At 43.6% G+C, this 14,051-nt stretch overlaps 3 protein-coding genes across 4 annotated transcripts in view; all 3 read left to right on the top strand.

The window, feature by feature from the left end:
• Window positions 1-14,051, top strand: part of grid2 (glutamate receptor, ionotropic, delta 2) — a gene marked incomplete at its 3' end in the record, with an annotated part of 744,548 nt that overhangs the window by 697,080 nt on the left and 33,417 nt on the right. The gene's annotated exons all lie outside the window — the stretch shown is intronic.
• LOC306934208 (alpha-2,8-sialyltransferase 8E-like) lies at window positions 1,029-2,559 on the top strand. The gene has a single exon (XM_079516747.1). The coding sequence runs from the start codon at window positions 1,110-1,112 to the stop codon at window positions 2,196-2,198; it is 1,089 nt and encodes a 362-aa protein (XP_079372873.1). The 5' UTR covers window positions 1,029-1,109; the 3' UTR covers window positions 2,199-2,559.
• LOC306934207 (alpha-2,8-sialyltransferase 8E-like) lies at window positions 2,732-4,270 on the top strand. Its single transcript, XM_079516746.1, has one exon. The coding sequence runs from the start codon at window positions 2,748-2,750 to the stop codon at window positions 3,834-3,836; it is 1,089 nt and encodes a 362-aa protein (XP_079372872.1). The 5' UTR covers window positions 2,732-2,747; the 3' UTR covers window positions 3,837-4,270.

The following is a 14,051-nucleotide window of genomic DNA, read 5'->3' as shown; positions in this document are numbered from 1 at the left end:
AATATCATTTTATGCTTGGTTGCATGCTGAAAATAGCAGATCTACAAGCTCACAAAGCGTCGCTGTGACGCGTTGCGAGCTTGTAGAATAGTTGATCGTTTGACTGACTGTACTGTTACTGCTATTTCTTTCTAATAAAATATTCAATCAATAAAAACACATCACACATATGCTCACACACTGTTTTTGTGAAAATATGTAGAACAGTGGTTCCCAAACCTTTTCATGTCAAGGACCCCCAAATTGACACTGAAGATAATATTTCTCCTCTCTCGTGTTATACTAGCTCTGAGGCTCAGAGCCTTGGGGACCCCCAGGGGTCCTTGAGGGAGTTCCAAGGGGTCCCCAGCTAAATGATAAATGATAGTTTGGGACCAAATGGACCCTTATGGGTCTGCTCTCAGAGTTACAGACCCATAACGGTCATTTATCATTTATCTGGGGACCCCCTGGAACTCCCTCAAGGACCCCTGGGGGTCCCCGGACCCCACTCCGGGAACCACTGATGTAGAAATCTATTATAGCTCTTACAGCCTACTTGGTGCATGCTAAAGATAGCAGATCTACTGTAACAAGTATTTTGTACATGTATATCAGATTATCATAGTGCCTGGCTATACTCTTAGATACTGTACTAAATGCCCTGTACATACATGTATAGCCTATGATGACGTGAAAATGAACAACAATGATATCATTCACTGTCACGTCATCATCATCACATCATCATCATGCTGCTGCACGTCATCATCATCACATCATCATCATGCTGCTGCACGTCATCATCATCACATCATCATCATGCTGCTGCTGCTGTGCAGCAGCATGTCATCATCATCATTCGCCATCATCATCATCATTCGCCGTCATGTTTTTTTAATATGTATGGCCTATGTATAACGTAATGTTACGTAAGGTTTGTTCAATGTAGGCTATAAGAAATATTATCTTGGTTTATATAGAACTAATCTAACTAAAATAAATATCATTTTATGCTTGGTTGCATGCTGAAAAGGGTAAACAAAGGTAAAACACCAAGTGCTGAGGAGCCTTAGGTAGGTATAAAGTGCTGAAAAGGGAGAGGGGGCAGAGGAAGTAGACTGAGAGGTATGAGGGCACTGCTCTTGAAGCTGCTGTTCTCCTTGATGCTTACCCTCCTCATCTTGGGGACCGTGTTGACCGCTCTCGTCTGGTACGTGTTCAACGACAGCAATGTGGGACCTCATGGCCCTTTTAATCATGCCCAGAGACACAACGGGGTCAAACCCTCTGAACCATGTAAAGACTGCAAGGGAGACATCATTGAAAAAGTACTAGAGCGTTACTCTCAGATCTGGAGGAAGCAGGAGGACAATGTCCAAAAGTTCAGATCTCTGCTGAACAGCAGGTGCCACGGACTCACCAAGGCCATCGTCACCAAGTCCAACACTCCGTTGGGATCAAAGCTTGTGTATGATGGTGAGAAGAGAAGATCCCTCCAGGTGACTCCAGAGATCTTCAACACATTCACAAAGGATCACCCCTTTACAAATAAAACATGGGACACATGCGCTGTTGTTGGGAATGGAGGAATCCTGGCCAACAGCAGTTGTGGAGAGAGGATCGATTCTGCTCAGTTTGTTATCAGGTGCAACCTTCCTCCTTTGGAAAATGGCTATGAGAAACATGTGGGCAACAAGACTGACCTTGTGACGGCAAACCCAAGCATCCTCCTAGAGAAGTTCGGTGGTCTGCTGGAGCGTCGTCGTCCATTTGTGGAGAGTCTGCATAGGTATGGTGACTCGCTGATGGTTCTGCCTGCCTTCTCTTATGGCCATAACACACCTGTGTCGTTACGGGCCTTGTATACAATCCAAGACTTTGAAAGCCCCACCCGCCCCGTCTTCTTCAACCCAGAGTACCTCCAGAATCTGGCACGCTTCTGGCGCTCCCAAGGTCTGAGGACAATACGGCTGAGCACTGGCATAATCGTGACTAGTTTGGCACTGGAGCTCTGTGCCAATGTACATTTGTATGGATTTTGGCCATTCAATGAGCACCCACATGGACACCATCCCCTCACCAATCACTACTATGATGACAGGCAGAGTAAGAAGACAGTACATGCCATGCCTGCTGAATTTGACCACTTGTTGAGGCTGCACAGCCAGGGCGTGCTCAGGATACACCTGGGAGAATGCCTACCAGCCCCCAGGTAGGCTCTGTTACCCGGAGACAAGCCCGCAGCCATGGCGCACGCAAAGGGAACATAGTGCCTTCTCTCACGTCACCCAGAAGTCTTAATCGGTCACCCACAACGCCTGTCACACATCCAAGTGCTAGATCTGATGCATCTGTGACACAGATGTGGATCTCGGCGGAATGCAGTAATAGTTCCTATTTGGGCTTATTCCTCAGATCATATTAAAGGTTGTGGGGACCTAATGCTGCTGAGCAGGCCTTTCAGCAGCCAACATTATTTGCACTGAGACCGAAGTTCTACAATCATTAATGACACAAACTGAAAATACGGTATGACATACTATGCATAGTATCATGATTGTGTATCTGCAGTTGTATTTATTATCATGATCATTCCAGCTGGTATCTGGAGGCAGATTTGTTTTGTTCAAGCTGGAAAGCAATTCATACATCAGAGACATTTGTTGTGGGCCTTTTTTTATGTCTCTGCTATACTGGCTGAGGAGCCTTAGGTAGGTATAAAGTGCTGAAAAGGGAGAGGGGGCAGAGGAAGTAGACTGAGAGGTATGAGGGCACTGCTCTTGAAGCTGCTGTTCTCCTTGATGCTTACCCTCCTCATCTTGGGGACCGTGTTGACCGCTCTCGTCTGGTACGTGTTCAACGACAGCAATGTGGGACCTCATGGCCCTTTTAATCATGCCCAGAGACACAACGGGGTCAAACCCTCTGAACCATGTAAAGACTGCAAGGGAGACATCATTGAAAAAGTACTAGAGCGTTACTCTCAGATCTGGAGGAAGCAGGAGGACAATGTCCAAAAGTTCAGATCTCTGCTGAACAGCAGGTGCCACGGACTCACCAAGGCCATCGTCACCAAGTCCAACACTCCGTTGGGATCAAAGCTTGTGTATGATGGTGAGAAGAGAAGATCCCTCCAGGTGACTCCAGAGATCTTCAACACATTCACAAAGGATCACCCCTTTACAAATAAAACATGGGACACATGCGCTGTTGTTGGGAATGGAGGAATCCTGGCCAACAGCAGTTGTGGAGAGAGGATCGATTCTGCTCAGTTTGTTATCAGGTGCAACCTTCCTCCTTTGGAAAATGGCTATGAGAAACATGTGGGCAACAAGACTGACCTTGTGACGGCAAACCCAAGCATCCTCCTAGAGAAGTTTGGTGGTCTGCTGGAGCGTCGTCGTCCATTTGTGGAGAGTCTGCATAGGTATGGTGACTCGCTGATGGTTCTGCCTGCCTTCTCTTATGGCCATAACACACCTGTGTCGTTACGGGCCTTGTATACAATCCAAGACTTTGAAAGCCCCACCCGCCCCGTCTTCTTCAACCCAGAGTACCTCCAGAATCTGGCACGCTTCTGGCGCTCCCAAGGTCTGAGGACAATACGGCTGAGCACTGGCATAATCGTGGCTAGTTTGGCACTGGAGCTCTGTGCCAATGTACATTTGTATGGATTTTGGCCATTCAATGAGCACCCACATGGACACCATCCCCTCACCAATCACTACTATGATGACAGGCAGAGTAAGAAGACAGTACATGCCATGCCTGCTGAATTTGACCACTTGTTGAGGCTGCACAGCCAGGGCGTGCTCAGGATACACCTGGGAGAATGCCTACCAGCCCCCAGGTAGGCTCTGTTACCCGGAGACAAGCCCGCAGCCATGGCGCACGCAAAGGGAACATAGTGCCTTCTCTCACGTCACCCAGAAGTCTTAATCGGTCACCCACAACGCCTGTCACACATCCAAGTGCTAGATCTGATGCATCTGTGACACAGATGTGGATCTCGGCGGAATGCAGTAATAGTTCCTATTTGGGCTTATTCCTCAGATCATATTAAAGGTTGTGGGGACCTAATGCTGCTGAGCAGGCCTTTCAGCAGCCAACATTATTTGCACTGAGACCGAAGTTCTACAATCATTAATGACACAAACTGAAAATACGGTATGACATACTATGCATAGTATCATGATTGTGTATCTGCAGTTGTATTTATTATCATGATCATTCCAGCTGGTATCTGGAGGCAGATTTGTTTTGTTCAAGCTGGAAAGCAATTCATACATCAGAGACATTTGTTGTGGGCCTTTTTTTTTTTTTTTTTTCATTATTATTGGCACCATTTTATTGACATATAATTTACAGACATTCACATGTTGGCTCAACAAAGCTTTTATGGAAATCCATGACCAAGAAATCCATACCTACATTATTACAATATGGCAAAACATTTGCAAAAAACGTTTGTAAGACAGTTTAATGCAATATTGTCAGTTGCATTGATTTGAGATCCTCTCTGTCCCCACATTACCAGAGGGAACTCGTTCATAAGGCAGTACGGTCAGCAGCAGCTCTTACCACTTGAAGTGGTCAGGTGGGTAGGCCGTGTGCATTTCCAGAGCACGTTTATTTGAATGCTCAATCAAATCGATTGTGTTCTGGCTTGTATGTTTTAAGTCCCTATTTATCTGTATCATGTGAAAAATGCCATGACATTATTTTTACATTAAGACACTTATATTAATGTTATATTTATTATCAATAAAATCTCAGTGTTTTGCCCATTATTTGGGGGCCTACTTGCAATATCCTCACGGCCCAGCAACGGACCCCGCGGCCCACAGGTTGGGAGTCGCTGATCTATCGTATTGCAATAGCATTTGTGCACGTCACAGTAACAGTATGTTCCTGTGTGTAAACCGCTCACCATGGCAACATTTACGATGAGGCACTTCCAGGAAATGGTTACGAGTGTCACCACTTGTGTTTCTTTTCTGCGGCCTCTCTGTTTAGACTTGGCTCAGAGCCAAAGCTTAGGGTCCTAAGTAGCCCACAGCCCAGTGCGACTGAACAGCCCAGTGAGACTGAACAGCCCAGTGCGGCCAGAGACCCCTTTGAGGTTCTGTTGTGCAGCGTGGAGAACACAGCCCCTTGAGGGAGACTGAGACCTGGGGATGAGGTCCACTTCATCTCTGTGCTATTATATCCACTGGCAAATGACAAGGGGCGAGAGAGAACACACGTGATCTCTCAAAACCAGCCTGCTTGCGTAACATTAACGTGTGAGCCAGCACAGCCTACCCTGCCTAATGGCTGCGATCGTGTCGATATAAACCAAGATAATATTTCTTATAGCCTACATTGAACAAACCTTACGTAACATTACGTTATACATAGGCCATACATATTAAAAAAAACATGACGGCGAATGATGATGATGACGTGACAGTGAATGATATCATTGTTGTTGTTCATGTTTAGCCATGATAATAATATCCCCACAGCCCATACCGAGATGATCGCCACGATCATTGTAACGTAATGTTAGATTTATGTTCAATGAAGGCTACAAATAAGACAAGAGAGGAGAAATATTATCGTCATTGTTTACCCACGCGATGAGCTGGCTAAAATCTCCAGACCGTCCAAAGGAGATGTGGCGATGTTTCTTTTTTAGCGCCCTGACAAGATGTCTCGGTCCGCCTTGCGGGCCTCGATTTCGGGGTTACTTCTGGCCCGAGACCGGGGCTTACGGCCTCGGCCAATTCAGCGGACTAACCATGTTTACTAACCCGCCGATAGAGTCCCGATTCCGGGGTAAAGGCTTGATACGACCTCTGCGAATCCAGCGGACTGTCCCGTGTTTCCCAACCCGCATTGGGGGTCCCAATTTCGGGGCTAATCTATCCCAATAGACCGGGGCACATTAGGCAACTTGGCGAGCGAAATAAAATATAATAATAATAAAGTACATACATGTATCACATACCTGAACGAACTGGTAATTCTTCCGTTGGGGGGGGGGGGGGGGGGGGGGGGGGTTATAATCCAACGTTGCGTCGGCGGGCAGATGGTGGTTTTCCATCCATTGTTTTTCTTTTTCCCCTTTTATTTTATTTTTGGACTGGATCAGGGTGATCGTACAATTTCCTTGTCTGTGTGGTGACTGCTTCGTCTGTGGGGGGGCTCCATATTATAATAATAATATAATAATAATACAATAATAATACAGACAGCAGCGAAATCAGTTCCTCGATGGTGGAGAGGACAGCTCCACGATGTAACGTTACTCCTGTTGTCAACAAACCTTGGGGGGAGGGCCGGGGGGGTAGGGGGGTTTTGTCTTTTGTTTTTATTTTTTTTCAGGAGTCAGGAGTCACATGGACCGGCGCGATCAATCACACAACACCACAGAGTACCCCCCAGCCCCCCTCCCAAACAACAGGGGTGGGGTGGGGGCCCTGGGTCCTTTTTTTTATTTTTTTTACTCAAAGAAAGTCAGGTCTCACATGAACGGCGCGATCAAATTTCTCTCTCTCTCAACACCACAGAGTACCGCCGCTCCCCAACAGAGAACAACAGGGGTGGGGTGGGGGCACTGGGGGGGATTGGGGGCTGCTGGGTTGATCACGTGATATCTGGCCTTTCTCGTATGAACCAGGTGTCGGATCTAAACAGGGCTGGTGCGGAAGAGCGCCCTCTAGTGGATTTTCAAAAAACATGCAAAAGACGAAGTTTTATGAAAACTTCGTCCTGAGCGTCGGGCGTTACTATTTAATAGGACGGTGAACTTCGCCCTGGGCGTTGAGGGTGTTAACAGTGATAAAGACATCTGAATATAGTGTATATTAGAGTATGATAATACTATTACTGTAGATTTGTTTTTCTCCAACTCTGGTGATGTGTGTCAGCTTTGTATTGTCTGCAGTCACTCTCCATCTAAAAACCCACCTCTACAGACTCAACCAGTCTGGCCAGAATGCCATTCAGTCATCCCTATTATCACTCTGCCCTGTCTGGCATCTACTTACTGTATTTGTGGTGTACTCTATTCATGTTGACTGTTTAAGCTTTCAGAAGGTTTCCCTTCCATGACCATCATGATCCATCACCATTCTATCATCTCAGACATTTTTGACATCTGAAACATTTTCTAAATATGAATTTAAGCACATGCTACTTGTGTCCCTTTTTCTTCAGTCATGCTAGTGTTAAGAACTCATTTTCAAAGTTGTTGAAATGCGTTGTGATGTGACACGATTGTGAGCTTGAAGATCAGCAATTTTGCTTTTCCCCCCCAATACGTGTTTTATTTTTATTTTTCATTTGTATATATTTGTGCCTTTAATGCTATGCCCAAAATAGGGACAGCAGGTTGGAAGTGGTTAAATAGAGTACATTAGGTAAGTTGTTTACTTGTTATCCTATTTGTTGCACATCCTTGTTCTCCCAGAACTTGAATTCCCTGAGCAATTACTCTGTTGTTTGACGAAATGTGCATGGCACTTTGTAAGTTACTGGATAAATTGTAAATGCTCTTAGTTATGGATTTCACAAAGATGGAATGGGCTCTTTAGTCATTAGCTGAGTGAATTAATTCAGACGTGTGCCACTACAGACCATGGGGAGGGAGGGGGAGAGAGAGAGAGGGAGAGAGAGAGAGAGAGAGAGAGAGAGAGAGAGAGAGAGAGAGAGAGAGAGAGAGAGAGAGAGAGAGAGAGAGAGAGAGAAATGAAGTGCGAGTCATACAGTACTTTTCAATAGGGGGGACACAAGTTCATTATGGAAAATACAAAGGAAAATAATAGATGAAAAGCCCCAAAAAGTACATAAATAATAGTTTCCTGCCAGATCGTATTAAGGATGGCATCTTAGTTTTGGCTCACTGAGCCAAACTGGATGATCCTTCTCTCCAACATCTGTCTCCAATTACTCTCCTCCTTCACTATCACATCTCTCATCAGCTTAACTGGGTCTAAGCAATGATTTGCATACGGCGTGGCAATAGGCGATTAATTTCTTTCTTTTTTCTTTTTTGTTATTGTTGTTGTTGTTGTTCTTCATATTTCCCGGAGAAAGAAAGCCGATTAATGACAGCTGAGGGCTAATTAAACAACATGGGGAAAAAAGAGAGCAGAGATGAAGAACTTGTCATATTGAGTTGTTTGTGGATAGCTGGGACTCTTGCCACCATAGTAGCAACCAGGCAGGACAGAACTGTGCCACGTGTATGCCAGCCTCTCATTATGTGGGGTTTGTGGGAGATAGTCTTCCCTTTTTTGTTTCGCTTCTTGGCAACAGCTAAAGTTAGTTTGTCTAATCGTTGCTTTTATTTGTGTCAGTTTGGCCCCGCTGCATTGTGGGAAATGGGCATTGCATTTGTGCACTAAAACAAGGGTCCCCAAACTTTTCAGACTGTGACCCCAAAATAATCATATTTGAACTGGGAACCCCCACCCTTATAAGCACTTTATGCAAGAACTGTAGGAGTTGAGCCATTACATTCACGGTAGTTTTATTCAGTTCCACAGAGTCAAACAGAGAGAGAAAAAAAAAGCCAATCTACAATCTCACAGCGGTTTGTGATTGTTTTGGAGAACTGGCTCATTTTGAATACAAGTTGCAGATTAAAGACCTAAAGTCCTTGATACATCCGTGCTACAGAATTGATGCATAATGTATAGTAAAACAGGAAATTAATCTTTTTAAACCAGTCAATCAGTCGCTGTACATTATGCCTCTTATTACACGTTTTCTTACAAACAAAATCAATACTTTCACTGTAAATATTTAATTTCCTTTTTATGTAGTAGGCTATGTACATATTTTACAAGTCACCTCTTCCATTGCAATGACTGCAATGGTAAAGAGTCAGAATAGCATTCTGAAATGCTTCGATTGACCTAACAAAACAGAGTATTCAGCAAGCACTGTAGCCTAATGAAACGTTGTCTGCCTCCCCCATATAAAGCGACTTTGAGTACTTAGAAAAGCGGTATTCCTATGTTATTGTTCTGTTATTGTGTATTTGCATCATTATATTCCATTAATTGTTATTAATGTAGTTGATTGTGTTCATTCAATCATTTGGTTTATTTGTATGTACTGTATGTGCATTACAAGAAATCCATGAGTGATAGGTATAGTTGTGTGAGACACACCCCTCCTTTTCTGTTCATTGATTGAGTTGGTGTTTGTGGGTGTGACTGCCACAATAAAAAACAAAAAATAAAAGGTATTCCTATCGGGAGAATTATGTTGCTAGCGTGCTTCATTACCTTTGGTCATACAATATTAAATGTGTCATACCCACTGCTCAGCCACCACCACCAACTTCTAATACAAAATGCATTCTTGTGGATTTGAAGGGATTTGTCCTCAGAAGAACCCTTATGCAGTTACACAGATGCGATGCGAGGTCCTCAATGTTGGAGGTATCAGGGACTATATGGTGCCAGCTCTTTTCTCGAGCTTTGACGGCTTTGCTCATACCTAATTCAATCTGTACTTAGATCTGTTCCTTACTGGCCACAGGGAGCCGGCTAGTGCCAGCTGGCGAGGGTATTTGGCTGGGAAGGAGGCTCTCATTGTAATGCTCTCTGATTTGTCAAATGAGACCCAAACAAAAAGAAGTGCAAAGCATGTGGGATGCACATAAACAAATGTAGAGGCATAGAGCCAAGAGACAGTGCTTCTTGGATTCGGGGATAGACAAAGCTATTTCCGTGTGAGTCTGTGCATGAGTTTGGGCTTATGTGCATATGTTTGTGTGTCTGCCTCTGTGTGTGAAATCAATGTGCATGCATGTCTATGGGGCAAGCTGTAGCTCCCTTGTACTTGCCCTGAAACTGTAAGTTAGTGGAACTGGATTTGAGTTGAGTTGTGCACTGGGTAAATCTATATTTCTCATTCTCTCTCTCAGAATGAGACAAGAATCGAGCCAGAAGAGAATGATGCATGAAAACATATGCAAAGAGATAGGGCCCTAGAGAGGGAGTTTAGCTGAGAGCAAGTGTGTGCCGTCTTGAATGTGAGCTGTTGTACTGTAGAGGGCTTTCAGAGTGCTCAGGATTTGACAGTGAAATGGTAGTTTGATAATTCGGTACAATATCTTGCATTATACATGTGTGTCAGGTTCTATTTCGACATCTGTGTTTGTAACAGCAACACAGTCAGAGTAAAATGACACAAACAGACAGTATATCTACCAGCTCGAGAAGTATTCAAAAGCTGTCCTAATATGAGATATTTGTATCCCTAATGTCGTGCTTTTACACACGCACGCACGCACACACGCACACACACACACACACACACACACACACACACACACACACACACACACACACACACACACACACACACACACACACACACACACACACACACACACACACACTTGGCCAATGTAGCCTGGAAACCAGACGAATCTGCCACAGGAAAAATAAAATCCCTGTGGAGATTGGTCTGGCACTCCTCAGTTTGAATTACTATTTCGCTCACCCCAGAGTTGTGGGTGACCAATCAGAGCCCACTATTCAAAGTGAGACATTTTTTGCTGTGACGTTGGAATCCGTTTGTAATCGCCCCCATCTTACACACAGAAGTTCCAGACTAAAATCTATGCAGTGATATTAGTCTGACCATGCCAGGCTATGGCAAATGTCCATCTCTGATTATGGCAAATCATCCCCATTTTCTTCCTAGTGGACAATTCCTATCTCTCTGCTGGAGAGATGGGGATTTATTTCTTAACCTGTGGATCAGATATTGGATAAATTGTGATGTTGGTGGTGAAGAAATGTGGTCTCCATGTGCAGCTGTTATGCTGTCTTAACCCATTCAGGCCTGACGTCGAAATTTAATTAATAATTTTAATAATTTTCTAAATCATGACAATTTTCGGAAAGATTTGAGGCACATTTTAACGATTTTTCAAAAATAGCAGACCTACAAGTTCATAGCGCGCCACTCGGTGGCGCGCTATGAGCTTGTAGATCTGCTATTTTTCAATAGCTAAATTATAACAATGTTTAAAACACCAAAACGGGTTCCCGCCCCAAAATGGGTTAATGGTTAATGTGGTTAAACGCTAACGTGACATGGATGCGTTCCAGGTCTCAATGGATTAAAAGGCTCACAACCCTTTCAGCATGGTCCCACTGGGAAGAGCCACTCACGCTTCACAGACATCACTTCATGTAAGAAATTAACTAGAGAGTTAGAAACAATTTGTTCATCTGAGCTTGCTTTAATTTTGTACATTTATAATGTTGCATTTGAAAAATGGAGAGGGAAAATAACAATTTGAATATGTCTGAGACTGAATCAAGAATGCATTATTCTGTTTGCATCCTGCAATGTCTTGAAGGCGCCTTTGTGTGTGTGTGTGTGTGTGTGTGTGTGTGTGTGTGTGCGTGCATGCATGCGTGCGTGCATGTAAGAGAGAGTGGGAGAGCGATAGAGAGAGAGAGAGTGACACGACAAGAAGAGGGAGTGAGATATGCAGAAAGAAAGTAGACCCTTGAGTGCACTGCTTCAGCTGTTTGAAGACTTCAGTGGATCACTGTGCACTATACTAGTCTCTGAAGCTACTGGTTGTTTTAACCACAGAGAAGTCTGCTGAACAGCCCCTCTACTCCAGAAACTAGATTTGGGCTCATATGAATGTTTTCATAGCACTAATTATAATGTCATGTCATGTCATGTCATGTCATGTCATGTCATGTCATGTCATGTCATGTCATGTCATGTCATGCCATGTCATAATATTATATATTATTATATAATATTATATTATATAATAAGTGAGGTACAGTAATTATGACCACAATGCTCCAAAGTTATTTACTTGTGATGCAGTGCTCAATGTTGACTGTTAAGGGTGATCATGATCAATGAATGTCAAAGAATAACGCGATAATAACGTTAGAAATATGTCGCAGCAATTTCTGGTGATGAACAGTAGTGCCGTAATATTGTAAAAATAAAGTAATAATTAATCTGGTCGGCTGAATTATTTTTATAGCCAGGGGAATCAAACATAATAAATTGAGGTCAGGCAGGAAGGCACTCTGACCCATCTTCCATATGGTGTGAGTGGAGTGCCCACCTCTCCAGTAAGGACAGGAGCCGGCTGTTCTCACTGAGGAAGCTCAGGTCCTTTGTGTGTAATATGCTGCTCATGTTTTGTCAGTCTGTAATGGACAGTGCCTTCTTCTTTGCGATTGCCTGCTCAGAGGGGTCACATGAAGGCTGCGGATACAATTAGCCTAAACAAGTTGGTGAGGAAGGCATTTCTTTGTCGTTGGGGCTACACCGGACGGGGTGGAGGTCCACCACATCCTCCACTGGAGGATGTGGTGAATGTGCGTGTACTGGGGAATGTGCGTTTACTGAGGAGCTGGAGGCCATCATGGCCAACCCCCTCCACACAGAGATTGAAGAGTGAAGTGGGTAAGAGGAAGGACTTATTCCTTTTTCCTCGTTTGGATGGACTTTGTCTGTCCTTTGTGCCATTTGCTATGAGAATGTATAATGATACACACAAGGGGCAAGTTGGCAGCGGTAATGGACTCTGCATGACTCAGTAGGAACACGTTACACGCCATGTGACTATTGTAACATGTTACGTTATCACCTGTTACATTAGGTTTGTGCTCATTTTATAACTATTGCTTAACTTTGCAGTGCGTGGCTATTGTAACATCCATTCTATGACTCTCAAGCTTCATGGTTCTACAGTATTATAAATGATAACTGAATAAAGTGCCCAACCAAAGACAGTTTAAAGCCAATAAAGAAGATAGTGAGTACATAAACATAAACAATGAAACAATAATTGCATTAGACAGATTTTTCTTCTCTGCCAAAAAGGAGGGGAGGCAGAGGAGTGATTGAATAGAGGGAGAGGAAAAAGAGATAGGGATGGTTTTGATTGAGTGATTATGAATCCTGTTTTGTTGCCCCTGTAACCACAGGGGTTACTTGTGGTCAAGAAAAACAAGGCCTGATGCGATGATTAGGATTCATTGGTGGCTGCTTGGCTGTGTGTACAGTATGTGTAACTTTATTTCTCTGTGTGTGTGTGTGTGTGTGTGTGTGTGTGTGTGTGTGTGTGTGTGTGTGTGTGTGTGTGTGTGTGTGTGTGTGTGTGTGTGTGTGTGTGTGTGTGTGTGTGTGTGTGCGTGATGGGAGGAGGAAAACAGTTTTTGATAATTATCTTGGCACAATTACAGTCACAAACCATAAAACCAATGTATATAAAGAAGGAGGGGTGTGTATATGTTGGTGTGTGCGTGCACATGTTTGCATGATGTGACCTTACAGCATTGGACAGAGTACATGCACACATACATATTTGTTGGTCGGTAGGTTTCCCATACAGCATTGTTTCCCAAACAGTGGTTCGGCACACATTTGTGGGTCACAGACAAATTTTGTAAAACAAAACAAATCTAAGGAATTGCATAAATACAAATAATTAAGAAGTAGTGAAAATAGCCGATCTACAAGCTCACAACACGCCACAAAGCCGCTATTTAACACAAAACAGTTGTTCCAACTTCCATGTATTACCAAAAGAATCACCAATAAAATCGAGAGTGAAACTTATTTAGACTGTGAATGTTGGATCGTATTTGAAAACCAATGCATTCAAAAACATAATTTTTTTTCTGTCTGAACACAAACATTAAATGTAATTGACAATGAATCGAGGCATGGGAGGCGGTGGGCACTTTATGACAACGGGAGGCGAAGCAGATCAACCGTACAGTTCATGCTTGAAATTTCACTTTGACAAATTGTGGTCTGCTTCCTCAATGTCTTCATTGTGGAGCAGCACTTTGGAGCATGGCTGGCCATTATCTCATTATTACATATTGATTTGTGGTTCTCCCCTGTAAGTCCACACTGATGACTTTTAATGGAATGAAGATAATGTTTAATTGTTTCTATTATAGATGGAGTAGTATTTTATGACTCACCCACCCCCCACCTCCCATCCCATGGCAGGATGAAATATCCTGCCCTCTCTCCTGTTATCCTGTTATCACAGACAATCT

This window comes from Electrona antarctica (genome assembly GCF_951216825.1).
Source record: "Electrona antarctica genome assembly, chromosome: 12".
NCBI lineage: Eukaryota > Metazoa > Chordata > Actinopteri > Myctophiformes > Myctophidae > Electrona > Electrona antarctica.
The sequence above is the reverse complement of the archived record's forward strand: the minus strand, read 5'-3'. Positions and strand labels throughout refer to the sequence as shown.